This window comes from Hyperoodon ampullatus, assembly GCF_949752795.1.
Source record: "Hyperoodon ampullatus genome assembly, chromosome: 16".
NCBI classification, from domain to species: Eukaryota; Metazoa; Chordata; class Mammalia; order Artiodactyla; family Ziphiidae; genus Hyperoodon; species Hyperoodon ampullatus.
Window position 1 is genome coordinate 76,955,109 of NC_136929.1, and position 24,032 is coordinate 76,979,140.

Genomic DNA, 24,032 nt, shown 5'->3' on the forward strand with positions numbered 1-24,032 from the left:
TCTCTTATTGCGGTGCACGGGCTCTAGGCACGCAGGCTTCAGTAGTTGTGGCACGCGGGCTCAATAGTTGTGGCATACGGGCTTAGTTGCTCTGCGGCATGTGGGATCTTCCCGGACCAGGGCTCAAATCCATGTCCCCCGCATTGGCAGGTGGATTCCTAACCACTGCGCCACCAGGGAAGTCCCTGTTTCTGTTTTGTAAACAAGTTCATTTGTGTCATTTTTTTAAGATTCCACATGTAAATGGTGTCATATGATATTTGTCTGTCTCTGTCTGGCTTACTTCACTTAGGATGATAATCTCTAGGTCCATCCATGTTGCTGCAAATGGCATTATTTCATTCTTTTTTATGGCTGAATAATATTCCATTGTGTATATATACCACATCTTTATCCATTCACCTGTCGATGGACACTTGGGTTGCTCCCATGTCTTGACTGTTGTGAATAGTGCTTCTATGAACATTGGGGTACGTGTACATATCTCTCATTTTGAAAAGAAAGAAGTCAAAATGTCATGATTGATAAGTAACATTGGAAAAGTAACTATCAGAGATTGGAATTTATCATTGTGGGACTTTCATGTTTGCTAAATGCTTAGTGCTCCTTTCGTACTTCTGTCTAGCATTCACCCACTTGTGTTAGGCCTCCCCCCACTAGAAAGGGGGTGTCTGTTCATGTGTCACTTTATACAGTGCTTGGTCGTAGGAGACATGTAATATTTATTAAATAAGTTGATGTTGAATGGTTGTAGGAGGAGTTCACAGAGTAGTACTTCCCTTGCGAGTAGGGCAGTAGGCTAAAGCAACTCCGTCATTTCTCGGGAAAAGCTTTACTTAGTTGTGATTGCAGTGAGTGATACTGATGAAGCTTCAGGAAGGTACTGAGATTTTAAGTTAGGGCTCTAGCCTTTTTTTAATCACTTGAAACCTAATTTAAACTTTCTGGTTAGAACATAAACAAAAATGTATGTAGTTATGATGTACCTCCTGAAAAGTAGTTATGGAGGAAGGGAAATGAGTATTCTGCTCAGCGATCTCATCTGGAGAGAGAAAGCTGTTACTGGAAGAGAAGATGCTTCTTTCTTTACTCATCAGCATCCCTAACAGTGGCCACTCCTCTTCTGACAGATTACTGTGGTCCTAGGCGCTATTTTTAAATTCATATATATAGAGAGAGGCATATGTCATTTCATTTTACTGTGCTCATCTAAGAAAAGTCACACTAGCTTTCTTCCCGTCTCTGGAAGGAAGTCTAGGCTAGGCCATCACTAGATGAAACGATATCCAGAAGCCACAGAGAATAGTTTCCAGAGCTCCCAGTTTTCCCAGGAATGACTTTTGTCTCCCTCACTAATACTCTGTCATTTTGTAGAATTTATCGTGAAGCATAGCTTATGCAGTGAATAGTTCTAATTTACTCTGGTGGTATTTTGTTTCATGTACAATAAGAACTCCCTGATTCAGAGTGAAATGGAAAAGTTCTTTCTGTCTAATGACTGAAAATTTCCAGTTGTGAAGTTTTCTTTAAGAAGAAAAGATATTCTTTAATTACACCACCGAAAGTTCAAAGACAACAAAACAATTACATTTTATCCAGATTACTGCAAATTCCAAAATAAAACCCCCAAATGAATAGGTTTTACTACATTTTGCCTGATGCAATGTATATCTGTTGGACATACTGAAAGCATTGTAAGGAAGGCCTTTTCTTTTACCACTTTTTTCATGAGAAATGTAGAGACCAAAGAATGTTCAACGAAGAAGAAAACACTTTTTCCAGTTTGTCACTTCATGGATAGAAAGTAGAGACAGAATGGTGAAGCACCTGTTGCTTTAAAGGCAATAAACGAGTGAAATGTTTCAACAGAAGTCATCAGCTTTCAAAGATCTCTTTGATCCAGTTCATATCACTCATTGCTCTTAATTCCTTTGTCACATTTGTTACTGCATTACAGGTAATCCTCGAAAGCCATGGAGCACTTTACGTTTAACCAGAACCATGTGGACGGTTCTCCCATGTGGACGAGAGCTCCAATCCCAGCTTGTATTCTGCCCCTCCTTTCCCATCCATTTAGCTTTAGAGGCAGGTTTGAGAAGCAGATCGAGTGATACCGGGACGGACTCATCCCCGCTCCCATCGCTTTCCACCCAGTCCCGGGAGGTTTACGGGCAGAGCCCCAGCAGACCCTCAGCAGTGCTTTGATCTCCACAGGCACGTTCCATAGGCTCCTCTTCTTCCTGAGGCCGACAGGGTTGAGTCCAAGTAACTTAGGGTATCTCATTTGGGTAAACATTAAGATTGGTACCGTTTGGTCCATGCCTACTGGAATAGGTCTCCTGCACTGCAGTAAATAAGTTGGAGTGAAGAGGGGCAAAACAAACTCTCCCCAGCCTTTCGGGTTGAATAGCTTGAGTATGTCACCCCCTCACGCTGCTTCCATTTCCTCACTTAGTATACAAGGGTGATGTGTATCTTTTAAGAATTATCTTAGAACTACATCTTGCTTAATCATTTACTGTGTCCTTTTTTTGTATTATCTTCTCTGAGAACAGCTTTTAAGAGGTTGAATCCAGCAGTAAGGGCATCATAGTTCTAACCTTACTTAGATTTTCTAACATCTGCCTTATTTAGGTTTTCTGAAAGAACTAAAACTGACCAATCTCCCCCGAGGTCTTCTAGGATTATTCAGACCTGAATATATTCACATAGGGCAGTGGCAGATAGGGTAGTAAGTTCAGGCCTTTGAGGGTTTCGGTGAGGTTTTTCCCGCTCTGTGTTGGAAATGGTTGCTGATTTGTTCTCTGTCTTCCTGAAGTACAGCAGTTTTCATGTTGAATCCTTGGTGTCTGTCACACATGTGGATAGTCTTTTCCCTAAATGCTTTTCTCTGTGCTTTTCTTCTGCCTTCTATGTGATTTTTTTTCCTATCAGTGGTTTGTATGTTTTCTGCAATGTTGGTTCTAGTCTTTCCTGTTCCTTAGAGCTTCTCAGTCCACGCTGGCATCTTTCGTCTCTGCTTCTCTTGTGCAGCTGGGCTGGCTCCCCTTCAGAGGCCTCTGCCATCTCGCATCTTACCTTTGCTCTCGGATGTTTAAAGTCCATCGATCACGTCTTTTGTTTTCTGTGATTTTTTTCTGCTTTCTTTCAGAATTTGATTTTCAGTGTTGTTTCCTATCGCTCTTCATTTTCCCAGAGACTTTGGATAGGCCCACCATCAGGTTTTACACAGATGGTCTGGCCAGGTATGTCACTTGCCAAGGACAGTGTGAGTGTCTAAGCTCGACCCCTTTCCGTCGTGAACTGACCACTCCTTACCTTCACAGCAGAACATACGCTGCAGAGCAGGATGTTCGGAGTTTCCATGGCCTGTGGGTCAGTCTGCTGCCTGCGGGACTGGAGGAGGAGCGAGGCTGTGTCCTGGCTCTCCTCTGGGCGCTCTGCCGTCCTGCCACGCTGGGGGTTAGCACGTCCCCAGGGGTGGGCTTTGCGATTCCCTCTGTCCCCCTGTTTGGGGTGCCTGCCCCTTTAGAGAAATGTCCTCGGACATAGTTGCTGGCTTTTTGGTCAGCGTGGTTGTGGACGCAGTATTTTCCTCTGCCCAGCCGTGCCCGGCATCCTCTGCTGATGCCAGCCCTCCTTTGACAGGACGCAAGAGGGGAAAGAGGCACGTGCTGGGTCTCTAGTGACGCCAGCGAGTGACAGGGGTTTCCGGGGGGACTCCCCACAGTCCTCTCTGGCCTGCACATCCCTGCACTTGGGAGCTCTCAGTGACAGCGATACCCCTGCAGGTTAGAGGAAGTCACCTTCCACAGTGCACCTTCCTGCCATCTGCTCCACAGCTGTCTGCGATCCCAGTGTGAGGGGCCCCCGGAGGCGTGCAGTGCGCACACCCAGGCCCGGCTGCCCCATCCGCAAGGGATTCCAGAATCTCCTCCTCTCGTTCCATCATACTCTGAGGGAGGAAACTAGTTTTCATTCCTAGCACTGTCGTGCAGGTGGGTCAGCATTATCAGTATCTATCAATAGAAGATCTTTCTAGAACAAGTTTAGAGTGGGAGATAGGAGCTAGCATCAGCATGGCTGTCCTTACTTTCTGGTTTTCATTCTGGTTCTTTGTCAGGTTTTGGGATGGAGATTTTAAGAAGTTTTACTTACTGCTTTCTCATCAATTTATGGGGGGTTTTTTGTTTGTTTTTGTTGTTTTTAATGACCCTTTGATTTTATTAAGAGTTAACTCAGGAAGGTACATTATACCTTTTTTTAGCATAGAGAAAGAACCTTCCCAAATTTTATTTGCAAGTGGATTATCATATAGATTGAGAGTGAAAACCAAAAATCCAAAGGGAAAAAGAAAACTTGTTTTTTGTAGCAGAGCCTATAAAAGCTGGAGGTTCCGGGACTTCTCTGGTAGTCCTGTGGGTAAGACTCCACACTCCCAATGCCGGGGCCTGTGTTCAATTCCTGGTCAGGGAACGAGATCCCACATGCATGCCACAACCAAGAGTCCACATTCTGCAATTAAAAAAAAAATCCCACATGCCGCAACTAAAGATCCCACATGCTGCAACGAAGATCCCACGTGCTGCAGCTAAGACCCGATGCGGCCTAAATAAATAAATAAATATTTTTAAAAATTAAAAAAAAAAAAAAGCTGGAGGTTCCGAGTTTCTCCAGTACTGGTATTCTCACCATACCCTTGAAACGGCCCCTGGAATTTAACAGATTTTTAGACATGAATAGCAACGTTTCTTTATATCCTATATAAATTACTTAAAATTATGGTTTGCCTTATGATACCTTTTATCTTTGAAAGGAATTGATTTAGCCCTAGGAGATGACATTCAGATTTCTCTTGACATCCTGAGACCTAGGTGTCAGCATACTGAATTGCTGTTTGTATAGATGCTTTTCCTGTAAGTGAGAGCTCATCATGACTAAGAATACACTAGTAGTAAGTTTTTTTTAAAGTGACTGTTAACAGTGTTGGAAAGATGAAAAGATTTGTATCCTGTGGTCTAATTTTATTTGACATGTAATAGTATTTATGACGAGCCCGAACTATGTCTACTTGTATTTTTCTGAAAGACACTGTGCTTTTACTCACAGTTCTAATCATTTTCAGTTTATATAAACGTGGCCCTGGTATTTTTATATAACATACATTCCACAAAGTGCTTTGGATATATATAGTAGATTAGAGAGTAATGCTGAGTTTATACAACATCAGTGGGGTATGAGTTATGCCCTGTAAGTGAATCTTCCAGACAACTAAAATTACCCTCATAAGTAATAAAACATCTTTTTTTAATGCAAGATTTACATTAAAAACAGTTAAGCTACATTACACATTTTCCTACATTTTTAACAAAATGTTTCCTACATAATTAGCAATTTCTAAGTGACTGGAGATCATCATCATATAAATAGACCTAGTGGCTATTTATTGGTCGTCATAACATTGATTGATCCAGACTCTTGTGGCCAGGTCTGGCTTGTTTAGTTTTTCTCTCCTGTCTCACTTTCAGGCTGTAAGATCTCCCTTCTGCCATTAGTATACTTGACTCTAGCATTTGTAATGTAATGTTTCTAATATGCTGAGATTTTGAGACTGAAAAGCCAAGCGTATTGGATGGATGTATAGACTAAGTGCTGAATCATGGTATGAGACATCCTGCAGCATCAGCTGTGTACGTTCCAGTGTCTTCCATCTACGCTGGCTCTTGTGTGAATTAAAAGAAAATGCCCACATCCAGGACGGTCTTCCTGGTGCACTGTGTCTGCCCTTCTCCCCTTCTGCCCATTTTTGTCGCGTCCCCCAGAGACCCTCTGCCCAGCCCTCGGGACTGGCTGCAGCGTGCTTTGCTCTACTGTTGCTCCTGGTCTTGGCGGCTCCTCACCGTTTGCAGCTCAGGTCCCGTTTCTCCTGGCCTGGGATGCCTTTGTGAAGTCTTCCGATTAACAAGGCAGTTAACTGGTCCTCTCTCTGCCTTCTCCTACAATTTTTTACATATTTCTGTTAGAGCATTTGTTTAAATTACGACTATCATGATAGTAATGGCTGACCTTCCAGAGCACGTAGTATGTGTATTATTTCATTGAACACAGGGTTTATAAAAGACCCTTTAAGTAGATACCACTGTCTTCTTCATTTTACAGATTAGTTAGGGAGAAGTCACAGTAGGAACTTGGCCATGTGACAGAGCTGGGATTTAAGTCCAGGCAGCTTGATTCCTGTTTCCTCACTGTTCGTGAGTCAGCTGATAATTGGTCCGAGGTCACATACCTAGTGAGTGACAGAACTGGAATTTGCATCCCGGGTAGTTTGACCTTGGAGCCGCAGCTCTGAATTGTTTGTTTGCTCTCCAGCACTCCCTTTTGTGAGCTCCTTAAAGGCCGAGACCTCACAGTGTTCATCTGTATATCTTCAGAACAGTGACACATAACAGGTTCTTAAATGTTTGAAGATGAATTTGTGAACTTTTTCACCGCCTGCTATGGAGCAGTACTAACGGTACTAAGCTGGGCCTCTGCCCTTGTGTTGTCTCAGACAGAATTTTAATACCTTGACCTTTGTTATTCCTCCCCATCCTCTGCATCCAAACTGATCCTCTCAGTGCACTTAACCAAACTCAGAAAGCAGTTGCCTTTGCCCAGACTCAGTTTACCAAGCACAACTGACCACAGATACGCCACATGTACACGTATCTGTGAGAGAGAGAAAAATGAGTGCCCGAAACCATATGGTCAGTTCAGGGAATACGCAAACAGCAACAACAGAAAAAAGCCACCTGAAACGTGCGGGGGAAGGAGGGGAGAGACAGGAGGATGTGGGCAGAGAGGGCACGCTCACGTGAGCAGGAGAGCACCAGGGGAGAGGATGGAAGGGTTGGGGGCAGAGAGACACGGTTAATTCTTGAGGTTAAATCCATCCATCGGAGCTCTGATCGTAGTGGTCGTACATGTGAAGTATGGCAAGAATAAACTTTATAGATAAAAGATTCAAAATGCCAAACTGATCTTCCAGATTCTGTGAAGTAAGCATAAATATATAATACACATCAATTTGTGGTCCTTTAAAATTCAACTACTGTATGACAAAGGGGACTTAAAGAAAATTGATTTGTTGGTTCCTCAACTTGGAATTAGAAAGGCTCTGGCAATTTCAGAACAATACTCTTCTTTCCTCTGCGTAAAGTTTGACGTAGTGAAGAAATGTGTTCATAACCTCCTACTTATTTTAAATTTTATTGAACAAGGGAAATAATACATGTCATTTAGGAAATGGACAACTCTTAGCCCAGGTCTTAAGGATGGCTAATTCTAGTTCTATTCTTTGTTATTCTCTAGAGCCTAACTTAAATCCCACTCTTTTCATGAAAACTTTCTCAACTGTCATTACCCACACTGCTTTCTCTATTTTCCTAGTTTATGTAATCCTTAGAGGAGCTGCCATAGGATAGTGGTTGAGCTGAGGTGGTCATATTGCCTCTGTGCTATCCGCGGACTTGCCATGTTAACCCAGGCAAGCTGGTTAACCTTGACAAGCTTTGGTTTCTTCTTTTGTAAAATGAAGCTGATAAAATGAAGTCTCCCATTAGGGTCATTGTGAAGATTGAGTGAGACCATGTATGTAAAGATTTTAGCACCCTACCTGGCATGTGTTTAATTCACATTAGCTATATTGTTAGTGTTTATTACTGCATTGTTGCCCCGTTGATTAGTATGTGTCCTGTCTCTTCCTGGAGTGCCCTCACACTAGTAGATGCTCGATTACGTATTTACTTGGGAGGTCGGCGGATAGGAGTTAGGATGAAGGGAAAAACTCTAGTAGTAAGAGGTGGTGACTTGGGGGCTTCTGCTGTATATTGCATAAGGGAAATGGTGGGATTAGTATCGGCACAGGTGATGGCCTCCAACTGAGGGCTGTGTCCTCAGTAAGCAGTGTGAGAGGTGGTGGAAAAGATGAGAAAAAGGAGAGACATTGCTAGTGCTGGCAAAGGGAGTTGCAGGATTTGGGGGTAGTAGAATAGGTTAATTTATACCACGAAGTAGCAGAAATTAAAGGTACGACACCAGGTTGAGTTGTGAGGATGTTAGTAGGGGGTCGTTAGATAGTTTTATGCCACATCGCCTACTGGTAGAGAATCGTGGTGGTGGGCAAATGTGGAGGTCATTTGTTTGTAAGTGACCTTCTAAATTCATGGTCTACAATTCATATGGCAGTTTCAAGCTCAGAAATCAACCCAGGGAAGGGAGCTTTAGTTTCGCCTCCTCTACCTTTTCTTGTTCATTGGGGAGGATATTTAACCAGTATTGGAAGGGATGGCAACCCAATCAGCCATTATCTAAAATGGCACTTCCCAGGGGACTTCCCTGGTGGTCCAGTGGTTGGGACTTCACCTTTCATTTCAGGGGGTGCGGGTTCAGTCCCTGGTCGGGGAGCTAAGATCCCACATGCCTTGCAGCCAAATAACCAAAACATAAAGCAGAAGCAATATTGTAACAAATTCAGTAAAGACTTTAAAAATATTTTTAAAATAAAAATAAAATGACACTTCCCAGAATAATTGACTCTTCTCAAGAATCTTCAGAAATGTTACGCTTATGCAAGTTATAGACGCATACAAGTATATAGAATATGGTAACTATGAGATGGAGGAATAGTTTTCATATCTTGCTGCAAGAGAGTGGGAGGTTTGTGTTTTTACTTGTTGGTCATTTTCAGTATAGGTTAGGACCAGGAAAGAGGAAGAGTGCCACAAGATAGAGGACAGCATGAAAACCAAAAGAGACATAGAATAACGATCCATCCTGTTATGAGAGCACTTGAGGAGGATAAATGAGTAATGGCCCCTTTTAGTTGGTTGAAGTTTAGAAAGAAGAATATGTTTGTTTGCATAAAAGGGATTAAGTGGTTGATAAAAGGTATTTTTTTAACTAGTCATGAACAACTTAGATACAAGATAGTATAAAAGAGCCAACATTGGGACTTCCCTGGCGGTACAGTGGTTAAGACTCCGCACTTCCACTGCAGAGGGCACGGGTTCAATCCCTGGTGGGGGAACTAAGATCCCAGATGCCGTGTGGCATGGCCAATAAATAAATAAATTAAATTTTTTTTAAGAACCAACATTTATTTAAAGATTTGGAAATACATATACCTATTTCTGTATAGATTATTTACTTTTTAAAATCTAATAGACTATATGTTAACATTAGTATAATAAACATAGATATTCTTTAAGCTAATAATGTATATATCCGTGTTTGACTTCTTTAGCTCTTCAATACACTGTATGACTCTTGTATCTAGGGCTTTGCCAGTGCTGTGACATTTACTGAGAAAACTCTTACCCTTCTCCCTTCCCTATCCCATCTGTATACTTTCTGTAACTTCACTGCCAAGGCACTTAGTACATTCTAGTAGGAATTACTGTTTGTCTTGTTTACCACTGTTTTCCTACAAATACTATCCATTTGATAATAAATCAAAGGATAATTTATCTACTTCATGTATAAAATGTTCAGAAAATATTAATAAAATTCAATTTTCTGATGACTGAGATAAGAGTATGGACTCATATAATTAAGACATGCCCCTTGAGTTATTTTTATAGTAGTAATTTAAGGGGAAAGAAAAGGAAAGACATGAACAGGCAAGATCTGGAGAAGACGGCACCATCAGTGCAGTATTATTGAGTGTTCTGTATACGGCCAGTATTCTGGTAGGCACTCAAGGAAGCCAGTTGTCAAACTGGGGAGAGAGAATTAATACTGGTTAGAGGACTGAGATCAGCTAAAAGGAGCTGTTGACGGCTTTGAATTTGGAGGTTTAAGCAACTGGAATTGCCATTTTTCCCCCTTTCAGTTCCACTCAGCACTTACTGAACATGACTTGTGTGTCAGCATGGAAAGGAAGCGATGTGTCCAGGAAGGATGTCGTGGTCTGATTTAGCTTGTTACCTTCAGGAAAGCGGTCCCGAGTGCCAGTGTGCTCTTGGATTTCACAGATGACACGTTCTGAGTCAAGGTTCCTATTTTGACCTTGGCATGTGTGCTGACTGGTATGTCGTCTTCTTCCAGTCTGCCTAGGGCACAGTGCCTAGCCATGGGTAGGAGGATAGTTGTGGTAGTTAAGAGATTGAAACACTTTTGAGGCAGACACACCTGGTTTTTTATCCTGGCTCTGCCATTTACTTTACGGTTTTCATATTTACTGTTCAGTTATTCTGAGGATTAACTAAATAATCCATGGAGGGTACTTAACTAGTACAGTGCCTAGCACATAGTAAATGCTCCGTGAAAGGTTAGCAATAAATATTTCAGTGTCGTCTCTATCAGCATTTGGGTCAAGGCCCAGGTCCCATTGTCTAAGGTACAGACTCTGACAGTAACAATATCTTAGCCATTCTTTTTTTTTTTTTTTTTTTGGTATGCGGGCCTCTCACTGTTGTGGCCTCTCCTGTTGCGGAGCACAAGCTCCGGACACTCAGGCTCAGCGGCCATGGCTCACGGGCCTAGCCACTCCGCAGCATGTGGGATCTTCCCTGATCGGGGCACGAACCCGTGTCCCCTGCATAGGCAGGCGGACTCTCAACCACTGCACCACCAGGGAAGCCCTGTCTTAGCCATTCTTGTTCTCTTAACACTGTGCACCCATGATGTCAATATATTCCTAAAATCAGGGCCACTGATCAGAATGGGTGTACTTCATCTTTACATGATCTGCTGCCGTCCTGTCTCCCTGAGCTTCTCTTCCGCCATACCACCCTTGAGCACACCACGCTTTTTCCCGTCCCATGGTCTGTATTCTTTCTTTACCTCCTCCTTGGAATGCTCTCCTTCCAGAGCCCAAGCCCACAAGGCGTGCCTCATTTAGTCTCGTTGAATGTCACCTGTTCGGAAAGACTCTCCTTGTCCATCCCATTGAAAAATTACTTTTTAAAAAAATTTATTTATTTTATTTATTTATTTTTGCCTCCGTTGGGTCTTTGTTGCTGCACGCAGGCTTTCTCTAGTTGCGGCGAGTGGGGGCTACTCTTCGTTGCGGTGCGTGGACTTCTCATTGCGGTGGCTTCTCTTGTTTTGGAGCACGGGCTCTAGGCGTGCGGGCTTCAGTAGTTGTGGCACACGGGCTCAGTAGTTGTGGCTCAAGGGCTCTAGAGCGCAGGTTCAGTAGTTGTGGCGCACGGGCTTAGTTGCTCCGCGGCATGTGGGATCTTCCCGGACCAGGACTCAAACCCATGTCTCCTGCATTGGCAGGCGGATTCTTAACCACTGCGCCACCAGGGAAGTCCTGAAATGTTACTAATCACTTTCTTATCCTGCTTTATATCTCTTCATGGCACTTTTTAGTGTCTTACATTATTTTATACATTTATTCATTAATTGTCATTCTCCTGTTTGGGAATGCAGGTTCCTCAGGTTAGCCTCATCACTGCTCCGTCTTCAGTGCCTGTGCACTCAGTAAATATCTGTTCAGTAAATGACTTCAAAGTTTGGAGGTTGTTATACCTAAACACTAAAATTACTCGTTAAAGATTATTGTAGAAGTAGCCAAGTTGAGGAATGATACTGAAAAAAATCTGCAATTGCAATTTCTTTTTCTTTTAGAAAAGTGTGGACTCTGGAGAGATGAAAGGGAAACCGTCTCCTCGTAAACAGCGCTTCATGCAGTTTTCCTCACTGGAACACGAGGGAGAGTATTACATGACACCACGGGACTTCCTCTTCTCAGTAATGTTTGACCAAATCGAACGTAAGTTGTGTTTTCGTTTTTTAAGTTAAAAAAAAAATCAAATATTAGGGCTGAAAAACCTCTGTTTTTTAGAATTGGTAACAGCTTTTCTTCATTTTAATTATCATCATTCTTTGTACCATGCGTTTACTTAATTATTTAGACTTTCAACCCTTGTGACACTAAACTTTTATTTATTTATTTATTTATTTATTTATCTAAGAAATAGTTGCTTTGTACGTGGGTTTTTCTAAAGAGAGGAAAAAATAGGTAAGTTTTTAAATGTCACTAATTAAGTTCTTAATAGGGTAACTAATTCATCCAAGATGTTACGTTTTGGTGGTGTTGATGTTTTAAATTGGGCAAAAAAAAGAAACTAGGTTAGAGCAATTAGGAGGGTCACACGGGGTGGGGTGGTGGTGGGATGAACTGGGCGATTGGGATTGACATGTATACACTGATGTGGATAAAATGGATGACTAATAAGAACCTGCTGTATAAAAAAAAATGTGATCAAATGTATTCTATTGGAAAGAAGCAAAAACAGACCATATTTACAGTCTAAAATATATATATATATATTTGATCTTTGAAAAAAATAATCAACAGAAATTAAAAATTCACCTTTGACCTTACTCAAACCTAGATCCCTCTCCTGAGTTAACTACTGGTTTATTATGTAGCTTTTAAAGACCTTTTCTAATGCATTCATATGCTTCTGAATGTTTGAAATATTAAATATTATTTTGTTTTATTGAGGTGGGTCTTTTCATATGTATGGATACTGTATGTATTTTTGGAAATTGTTGAACACACAGTTTTACTCTGTCTCAGATTGTATTTTAATCAATGCAAAAAGTTGAAATATTATAAGGAACAATGCTTGGAATACCAAAAAAAAAGGTTGAGGAGAGAGAGGGAGACAGACAAAGAGGGAGAGAGAACAGGAATCTTGTGTGGTCAAACAGGCTAAAAATTGAATTATTATTATAACAGTTTAAAAAATAAGCTTTAATACCTATACTGTACTTATATAAAACTAAAACTTAATTTTCTTTCATCTGCTAAAAAGAGAAAGCTTCATTGGACTAATGGTCTGCTCTTGATAAGCTATTGTGAAAGGTTTCCGTTTTTAAGTAATCTGCCTAGAAAGTAACAATTTTGTGTTTTATCAAAATAATTTCCTGTGCTTTGTGTTATCTTTATCACCAGGTCTTTGATTACTTGAAAAAACCTAGTTTTCTCAATATTAAAGTTTTGCTCAGAACTAAAAAAAAGGAGGGTCATACAATAGAGTCATGATGCCACTGGTTTAAAAAAAACCTGAAAAAATAGAATTAGAAGCAAAAATCCAAAAGCTTTAATTAAATAATTTTATTTCGTAAACTGTCTACTCCCAGTTATCCCAAATTGTCAGAAATTCTTAGTTTTATTTATCTAAATCCAAAAGCTTTAATTAAATAATTTTATTTCATAAACTGTCTACTCCCAGTTATCCCAAATTGTCAGAAATTCTTAGTTTTATTTATCTAAATCAGTCACTTTCACTTTGCAGAGAGTAGACATGGCCTGGTCCTCTGTGCCCAGTATTGCAGAAGTGTTCTTTGAAAAGTTCTTGGCTTCCTGACACCTTTCAAAGTGTGCTGACAGTTTTGCCCTGTGGATAGGTGCATATGGAACAGGTGGAATGGGACAGGGCAAGGTGAGCTGGAAGAAGTGTAGATTGAGTTTGGGAAGACATTATTGATACTGAGGGATGGCTTGAGCAAAAACAAATGATCATAATGTGTTCCAGGGACAGTAAGTTCACCAATCACTAGCACCAAAGCATGGCATTGGGGGGTACTGAGAGATCAAATTGAAAAACAATAAGGGCCAAATGTACAGAGGATTTCGGTGACGCTGTGCAACCACCAGAGAAATGTGTATTTGGTGGAGATAAGGGGACATCATCTCGAACCAGTGAGGGATCAGTGAAGGTTTATGAGAAGGAAAATAAGGTGGTAAAAATATATTTAGATTATTTTGGTACAACTTCTGTTAATCTAAAACGCTAAAACAACCAGTTATTTTACCAGCAAAACGGTTTATTTGGGAGGAGCAAAGAATTACAGTTCAGAACGTGCATCAGTGACAAACCACATGCAAGTCCCTTAAAGCAAAGGAGAGAAAACTCTTTCATAAAAGAGAAGGGGAAATTGGGAGGGGCTGTTATAAATGAAAAGTGCACTGGAGGGAAGTGGGAGTTTGAAGTAGTGGCTTTTCATTGCCCGGCAAGGAGCACGTGTTTCTCCCTCTTGCTGGAGATGCAGGGTGTGTCTCCCTGGGGGTCACATTGAGCACTGGAGGTGTGTGCACGAGCGCTGCCCTCCTAGCCTCCCGACTCCCTTGCAGTAACGTCTCCCTTTATTAGCTTTCACACTGTTTTGGACGGAAGCTTAACAGTATATATCAGAAACCTTGAAAATATTTACTTACTTTGTTGCAATAAGTTCCCTCCTAGAAAATTTGTCTAAGTAAATAATTGGAGAGATACAAAAAATTTTCTTTTAAAAAATAGTTTAGGGCTTCCCTGATGTTGCAGTGGTTAAGAATCTGCCTGCCAATGCAGGGGATATGGGTTCAGTCCCTGGCCTGGGAAGATCCCACATGCCGTGGTGCAGCTAAGCCTGTGTGCTAGAGCCCACGAGCCACAACTACTGAGCCCATGTGCCACAACTACTGAAGCCCGTGTGCCTAGAGCCCGTGCTCTGCAACAAGAGAAGCCACAGCAATGAGAAGTCTGCGCACCACGACAAAGAGTAGCCGCTGCTCTCAGCAACTAGAGAAAGCCCGCACGCAGCAACAAAGACCCAATGCAGCCAAAAATAAAAACAAATAAATAAACTTATTTTTTAAAAAAAGTAGTTTCGCCTCTTCAACATGTAAAGAGCTTGGACGTTGTCACTCCTGTTCTCACAGCACAAAAGAAGCTGAAAGATTGAAAATCAACAGCTCTTCTCAGATCCATGAGAGAATTGAGACCACAGGGCACACAGAGCGAAAACTGGAGAAGGTAGACACAGAGAGAAGCCACCGCTGGAGCCACCATCTGGCAGAGTGTTTCAGGAGCTGCTAGAGCCTGGGCATGGGCTACCTTCAGAGATGAAAATTTGTGAAAATCCACCCTGAGGGCCCCACCAGTCCTCACAGTGAAGGTCTGAGAAAAATCCTCTCCTGCTTCCCCTCAAGGGGAGGAGAAAAGAAACCATTTTGAAATTCCCAGAGCATTCTGTTCTCCTTAACAAAGTCCTGCACAAAAAGGAAGCTGTGTTACCCAAATCTAACCCACAGCCTAACCAACCTGGGGAAATGGAAGAACCCAACTCCAGCCCCATTCCTGCCTCACTTAAGGAGGAAAAACAAAAACAAAAAACTGAAAGCACTTGTGAAGATCACAGCCTAGGGACACGGGCTCACTAACAGACTGAGACCCATCATAGGATCTCCCCACACATCACCACACACCATCAGTAGGGCTCCTATATAGCATGCGGATACAACTGAAAGAACTATGCCTCTCAGACCTTACTTAAGAAGGCTCTAGGGAGACAAAAACACAGCAGAGGAGACAAACCAGGACATTAGGAAGTTTTAGCTGCTGACATCTAACTACAGCAAACAGTGAACATAGCCTAATGCTAGCCAAGTAAACATAGAACCTCACACCAAAGGCCTATTTACTGCAGTAATGTTTACCCAGCACATCATATCTGGCTCTCAACAGTAAAATCAAGTGGCATGCTAAATGGCAAAAAGCGTCATCTGAAGAGGCAAAAGCAAACATCAGAACCTGATTCAAATATAGCAGATATTTTGGAATTTTCAGACCAGAAATTCTGAATAACCATAATTAATATACTGAGGACTCTAAAAGAAAGAGTTCACAACATATAATAACAGATGGGTAATGTAAACTGAGATAGGGGAACTCTTAGAGTCAAAAGGAAATGTTAGAAATAAAAAACTCTGTAACAGAGATGAAGAATGCCTTTGATGGTCTCATCAGAATAATCCTCTGGGCCCAGAAAATAATTGGTGATCTTGAAGATATGTCAGTCAAAACTTCCCAAACCGAAAAGAAAAAAGACTGAAAAAAACAATATTCAGAAACTGTGGGATAATTCAAAAAGTGTAACATGCCCGTAATGGCAATACCAGAAAGAGAAGAAAGAACAGAAGAAGTGTTTGTAGTATTAACAGCTGAGAATTTTCCAAAATTATTAACAAATACCAAACCACAGATTCAAGAAACTCACAGAATACCAAGCAGGATTAATACAAAAATAAACTCAAAATGGATACCAAGCAGGATGAATACAAAAATAAACTCAAAAGGCCTAAATGTGGGATTGATACTGTGGAATTCCTAGAGGAAAATGTAGGCAGAACACTCTTTGACATAAATCACAGCAATATCTTTTTGGATTTGTCTCCTAGAGTAATGGAAATAAAAACAAAAATAAACAAATGGGACATCATTAAACTTAATAGCTTTTGCACAGCAAGGGAAACCATAAACAAAACAAAAAGACAACCTACAGAATGAGAGAAAATATTTGCAAACAATATGACCAACAAGGAATTAATCTCCAAAATATACAAGCAGCTCATGCAGCTCAATATCAAAAAAACAAACAACCCGATCAAAAAATGGGCAGAAGATCTAAATAGACATTTCTCCAAAGAAGATGTACAGATTGCCAACAAACACATGAAACAATGCTCAACACCACTAATCATTAGAGAAATGAAAATCAAAACTACAATGAGGTAACACCTCACACCAGTCAGAATGGCCATCATCAAAAAATCTACAAACAGGGTTTCCCTGGTGGCGCAATGGTTGAGAGTCCGCCTGCCGATGCAGGGGACACGGGTTCGTGCCCCGGTCCGGAAAGATCCCACATGCCGCAGAGCGGCTGGGCCCGTGAGCCATGGCGGCTGAGCCTCTGCGTCTGGAGCCTGTGCTCTGCAACGGGAGAGGCCACAACAGTGAGAGGCCCGCGTACCGCAAAAAAAAAAAATCTACAAACAATAATTGCTGGAGAGGGTGTGGAGAAAAGGGAACCCTCTTGCACTGTTAGTGGGAATGTAAATTGGTGCAGCCACTATGGAGAACAGTAGGGAGGTTCCTCAGAAAACTGAAAATACAGTTACCATACGATCCAGCAATTCCACTACTGGGCATACATCTGGAGAAAACTCTAATTCGAAAAGATACATGCACTCCAATGTTCATAGCAGCACTATATACAACAGCCAAGACATGGCAGCAACCCAAGTGTCCATCCACAGATGAATGGATAAAGATGTGGTCTATATATACAGTGGAGCCTTAGCCGTAAAAAAGAAGGAAATAATGCCATTTGCAGCAACATGGATGGACCTAGAGATTATCATACTAAGTGAAGTAAGCCAGACAAAGACAAATATCATATGATACCACTTATAGATGGAACCAAAAAAAAAAATACAAATGAACTTACATACTGAACAGAAATAGACCCACAGACATAGAAAACAAACTTTACCAGAGGGGAAAGTGGAGGGGAGGGATAAATTAGGAGTTTTAGATTAACATATACACACTACTATATATAAAATAAATAACCAACAGGGACCTACTGTATAGCACAGGGAACTATACTCAATATTTTGTATTAACCTATAAGGGAAAAGAATCTGAAAAAGAACAGATATATATATATGTATAACTGAATCACTTTGCTGTGCACCTGAAACTAACACAACATTGTAAATCAACTATACTTCAATTTCTTAAAAAAGAAAGAAAAAGAAAATACTTTGAGATGAATGAAAATGAAGACATAATACATCAAAAATTATGGAATGCAGCTAAAAGACTGCTTAGAGGGCAGTTTACAACTGTAAATACCTATATTAATAAAGCAAAAGGTCTCAAATCAGTAACCTAACCTGTCATCTTAAGGCACTGGAAAAAGAACAGCAAACTAAAGCTAAAGCAAGCAAAAGAAAGGAAATAACAAAGATGATAGATAAAGAAAATAGAGGCTAGAAAAAGTAGAGGAAAATCAATGAAACTAAAAACTGGTTCTTTGAAAAGAGGTGTCAAAAGTTGAAATAACTAGCTAAATTGATCAAGGAAAAAAAAGAAAACTCAAACTATTAGAAAGCAGTGAAAGAGGGAGCATTACTAACAACCTTAACAGAAGTCAAAAGGATCATAAAGGAATCATAAGGATCCTAAAAGATCATAAAGGAACACAGTGAACAGTTGTGTGCCAACAACTTAGATCATAAAGGATCATAAAGGAATACAATGAACAACTGTATGCAGATAACTTAGGTGAAATGGGCAAATTCCATTTTTCTCTCATTCTGTGGATTGTTTCACTCTCTTCATAGTGTCCTTTGATGCACAAAAGCTTTTAATTTTGATGAAGTCATATGTATTTGTTTTACTTTTGTTGACTATATTTTTAGTGTCATAGCTGAGAAAATATTGCCAAATACAAAGTCACAAAGATTTGCCCGTTTTATAGTTTTAACTATTGAGGTTAGGTCTTTGATCCATTTTAAGTTAATTTTTGTAAGTGGTGTAAAGTAAAAGGCTGCACCTTCATTCTTTTGCATGTGGCTCTCTGTTTATTATTTATTATCTAATTATTTTAATCTATTATCTAATGATCTGATTATTCATTTGTTGAAAAGTATTGTTTCTCCCTTTGAATTGTCCTGGCTTCCTTGTCAGTATCCAACTGAGTATAAATGTATACGTTTATTTCCAAACTCTCAATTCTGTTTTGTTGTTCTGTATGTGTATCCTTTGCTAGTACCACACAGGCCTGATTACTATAGCTTTGTATTAGGGTTTGAAATCAGGAAGTCTGAATCCTCCAACTTTGTTCTTCTTTTTCAAGATTCTTTTGTCTATTCAAGGTCTCTTGAAATTCCATATTAATTTTAAGATGGCCTTTTCTTTTTTTTTCTTTCTTTTTTTTTTTTTTTGCAGTACACGGGCCTCTCACTGTTGTGGCCTCTCCCGTTGCAGAGCACAGGCTCCGGACACGCAGGCTCAGCGGCCATGGCTCACGGGCCCAGCCGCTCCGCGGCATGTGGGATATTCCCAGACCGGTACATGAACCCGTGTCCCCTGCATTGGCAGGTGGACTCTCAACCGCTGTGCCACCAGGGAAGCCCCGTTGGGAAGTTTTTGATTACTGATTCACACTCCATACTTGTTTGGATACATTCACATTTCCTGTTTTTTACTGTGTTCCGTAAGTTTCAGCATGTTGGTTTACAGTGTTGTTCGCATTCTCTAGTTCTTTACTGATCTTCTCTGTAGTGGTTCTGTCCATTGTTGAAAGTAGAGTATTGAAATCTATTATTGTCGAACTGTCTTCTTTCCCTTCAAGTCTGTCAGTTAGGCAACTTTTTAAAAGCCTATAAAGAGTGAGATCCCATTTTTTCCTTGTTTATATATATGTATAAGTAAAATACAGTCTTCAAGGATGTTCACCACATTGCTAATAGTTCACTCTTACTTTCGGAATTACCAGTTTTTGTATTTTCTTTTTGTCTTGTAATTTTCTTATTCATCAGCAACAAATATTTATTATTTGCATTAAAAAGAAAAAGTTAAAAAGATGTCTTAAAGAAATCTACATTTAGGGGGCTTCCCTGGTGGCGCAGTGGTTGAGAATCTGCCTGCCAATGCAGGGGACACGGGTTCGAGCCCTGGTCTGGGAAGATCCCACATGCCGTGGAGCAACTAGGCCCGTGAGCCACAACTACTGAGCCTGCGCGTCTGGAGCCTGTGCTCCACAACAAGAGAGGCCGCGATAGTGAGAGGCCCGCGCACCGCGATGAAGAGTGGCCCCCGCTTGCCACAACTAGAGAAAGCCCTCACACAGAAATGAAGACCCAACACAGCAAAAATAAATAAATAAATATAAAAAAAAAAAAGAAAGAAAGAAAGAAATCTACATTTAGAAGGTGAGTGAAGCAAGAAGAGCCAGTTACAGAGATTTTTTAAATAAGACCATTGGCCACGGATGAGAGTGCAGTGTCACGGGAGCAGGAAGTGTTTGGTCAGTAGTGTGGGTGTCCAGAAAGATCCAGTAGGATGGGAACTGGGGAGAGGCTGTTGGATTTGGTCATCAGCATGGGTCACCAGGACCTTTGGTAGATCGGTATCAAGAGAGTGGTGGACAGTTAAAGAAAGAATTAGAAAGAAATGAAAATGACAGGTATAGATTGCTTTTTCTAAAAATTTTTATCTGTAAGGTACAAAACAGAGAGGATGATATTATGAAAGAAAACAAAGGATAATGAAAGAATTTTTTAGAAATACTTAATAGCCAAACAGTTCTTGTTTATCAGAAATGTTTGTGCTGTGACCTATATTGTAATTTATTCTAATTTTTTCGTTTAGGGTTTCAAGTGGAGGTTGTAAAAGCTTGATTAGCAGAATATTAACATATCATATACTTGTAAACAGTATGTGTTAATGTCTGTTTTCTCTTTACCTGACTCAGTGGTTCACTCCTTTGACTTTCTCTCACAAACATTTGTATTTTCTTCCTCAGGTAACATGAGCTATTTACTCTTGTGCTCAGTGTCATCAAAGAATTTTCCCCCATTTTATGTTCTTTCAAGAATTTTCCTGGGAGTTCCCCAGTGACCTAGTGGTTAGGATTCCGGGCTTTCACTGCCATGGCCCAGGTTCAATTCCTGATTGGGGAACTGAGATCCCACAAGCCGTGCAGCACAGCCCCACCCCCCCACCAAAAAAAAGAATTTTCTCCCATTTTATGTTCTTTCAATTGAATCGAACCTTTACTTCGCTCTACTTTGTTTTAGCCATAGGCCCAGGTTCTTCTAATGAAGTTCAAAGTTTACGTGGCTTTTTCTTTCTTTCATTGTTGTTGTTTTTATGCAACCCATGATTCAACCAATTTAGGTTCTTACAATGTTTCCACTTTATTATTCATTGGAATGCAGTTAAACTCTATCAGAAGGCATTTAGCTAAATGAAGAATTGAGTAATTTTGAAGGCTGAATAATACATCCTTTATGCATATGATGTCCTTCATCTTCATTTTTCATCATGGATAAGAAGAAGAAGAATCTTGGTTGCATTCCTACGGATCATGATGAACAGCAAAACAAGGAAAAACGGAGCCAACCCAATGACCCGTGATCCTCATGTGTAAACAGAAAGAAATAAAGCAGTCTGAAATGTATTAGCTCCTAAACTCATTTTTACCTGGTATTTATCTTCCTGGACTTCTTACAAATAATATACTTTATTAATAGTAATTGATGGTGCTTATTTGAACCGTCTCCCCACGCCTCTTTCAGGTGGATGCTGGCTGTTTGTTCTCCTTCATTATTTGTTAGGTTTGGGGGAGATCAGTGTCATCGTAGTCCCTTGTTGCACACTCAGAAAACCACAAAAACGTGCTCCTTTCAGAATTAGGTTATCTAGCTAAAACACCATCTTCCTTTATTTAAGTTCTTTTCTATTGAATTCCAGGCTTTGATGCTGTTTTCTACTAAATGTCGTTAGCCTTACAGTACTTAGTTCTCAATTTTAGTGACCTTCGTTCTTATCATTCACCTCCCATGTCCATTACCTAGAATTGCTCCAGTTTTGAAATCCCAGATTACAGAATCCCACTCTCTGGCAACAATTTAATTAGCTTTCCACTTTACCCGGGCTTCCCTGGTGGCGCAGTGGTTGAGAGTCCGCCTGCCGATGCAGGGGACATGGGTTCGTGCCCCGGTCTGGGAGGATCCCATGTGCCGCGGAGTGGCTGGGCCCGTGAGCCATGGCCGCTGAGCCTGCGCGTCCAGAGCCTGTGCTCCGCAACGGGAGAGACCACAATGGTGAGAGGCCCGCGTACCGCAAAAAAAAAAAAAAGATGTAAATGTATTTCAAGAAGCGACTTATCAAAGTTGGCAAGGAGGCTGGTTTTAGGCCTTTCAGGGCATCACATTTGTCTTCCTCTAGAAGAAATGCCAACCAGAGGTCATCTCTGGCTCTCACTGTTTAAATATTCCAGCAAAATAAACAAGCCACATGCTTTGTTGAAAGAAAATAGCACCACTGAATTTGCCTTCCTTTTTTTCCTCCAGTTACCACTTTTATTAGTGATATTCGGTAGCTTAGTTGCTTTGCTGATGTGCTATTTTCTGCCTTGATTTCCATCATAGCTGAGACTGGATTCAAGCAAGTGTGTAATCGGCTCTTATACCAATTCTAATATTGATGCTAAGTTGTTCCATATATTTAGGCAAGACGTGAAATGATGTAAATGTCTCTATTGTCTAATTTTTATGTGTCAGAAGTCCACTTATCTCTAGCAAAATGAAGTTGAATTAGATACTATTAGCAATGTTTTTATAGTTATGGTTATCAAATAACCTTATTTTGGCTACAGGCAAAGATTTATTTGACCTATAACAACACTTAATATGTATTGTTGCAGTTTTACTTACTTTAAGTATTAAAATGGCTGTTTGCCTGTAACAAGATGTGCTTGTTCCTGGTTTTTAACTTCAGAAATCCTCTGTAAACAGTGAAAACCACGTGGTAGAATCTCCAGAGTAGGTGGAGACCTTTTAAAACACTCTACTTCTTGAGCCAAAATTCCATCATAGTGTTGAAGATTTATCCCTTCCCCTACTGAGAAAAGCTACAATGTATTTTCCATCCTTTCATACTGCACAGTGAATCAAGGCAGCCTCAACTCTCGATCTGCCTTTTTTGCTGTTGTTTTTCCCATTCTGTTATTTTTATATGACAGCATAAATGTATATGAAATAGCTATGAAATCAATAAGAATGCATTTCTTATGTGTGTGAAAGTATTTATGGCTGATTAGGGGTTAATATCCAAAATATATAAATAGCTCATTCAACTCAATCTCAAGAAAACAAAAGACACAATTAAAAAATGGGCAGGAGACCTGAATAGACATTTTTCCAGAGAAGACATACAGATGGCCAACAGGCACATGAAAAGATGCTTAACATTGCTAATCACCAGAGAAATGCAAACCAAAACTACAATGAGGTATCACCTCACACCAATCAGAGTGGCCATCCTCAAAAAGAACACAAATAACAAATGTTGGTGAGGATATGGAGAAAAGGGAACCCTCCTACACTGTTGGTGGGAATGTAAGTTGATGCAGACACTGTGGAAGACAGTATAGAGGTTCCTCAAAAAAATAAAAATAGAACTACCATATGATCCAGCAATTCCACTCCTGGGTATGTGTCCAAAGAAAACATTTGAAAAGATACATGCATCCAGATGTTCATAGCAGCACTATTTACAATTGCCAAGATACGGAAGCAACCCAGGTGTCCATCAATAGATGAATGCATAAAGAAGATGTGGTGTATACATACAGTGGAATAGTACTCAGCCATAAAAGAGAATGAATTTTTGCCATTTGCAGCAATATAGATGGACCCAGAGGGCATTATGCTAAGTGAAGTAAGTCAGCCAGAGAAAGACAAACACTATGTTATCACATATATGTGGAATCTAAACAGTACAACAAATGAATATAACAAAACAGGGACAGACTCACAGACAGAGAAACAACTAGTGGTTATCAGTGGGGAAAGAGAAGAAGGGTGGGGGGCAATATAGGGATAGGGGGTTGAGAGATACAAACGACTCTGTGTAAAATGAGCTACAAGGATATACTCTACAGCAGTGGTCCCCAGCCCTTTTTTTTTTTTTTTTTCTTTTTTTTTTTTTTTTTTTTTTTTTTTTTTTTTTTTTCCCCAGCCCTTTTGGCACCAGGGACCGGTTTCGTGGAAGACAGTTTTTCCACGGACCGGGACGGGGCGGTGGGGGTGGGGGGAGGGGATGGTTCAGGCGGTGATGCGAGCGATGGGGGAGCAGATGAAGCTTCACTCCCTCACCCGCCACTCATGTCCTGCCGCGTGGCCTGGTTCCTCACAGGCCGCGGGGCCGATGCCGGTCCGCAGCCCGGGGTTTGGGGACCCCTGCTACAGCACAGGGAATATAACCAATATCTTATAATAACTATAAATGGAGTATAACCTATCAAAATTATTAATCACTATGTTTATGTCTGAGACTAATATTGAACATCAACTCTACCTCAGTTTTTTTAAAAAGTGCGGGGGAGAGGACTGGCAAAAAATGAATACATATATTTAAGTATATTTAATGTGTCTTTGTGTTGTTACTGTTGTCGGATGGACAAAGGTCATGCCC

The 24,032-nt window shown here is 40.7% G+C and overlaps 1 protein-coding gene across 1 annotated transcript in view; it reads left to right on the top strand.

The window, feature by feature from the left end:
* MICU2 (mitochondrial calcium uptake 2) overlaps nucleotides 1-24,032 on the top strand; it is an 82,761-nt gene that overhangs the window by 18,119 nt on the left and 40,610 nt on the right. The window contains exon 2 of the mRNA XM_079721662.1: nucleotides 11,617-11,761. Within this exon, the coding sequence (XP_079577788.1) occupies nucleotides 11,617-11,761 (145 nt within the window). The remainder of the gene's footprint in view (nucleotides 1-11,616; nucleotides 11,762-24,032) is intronic.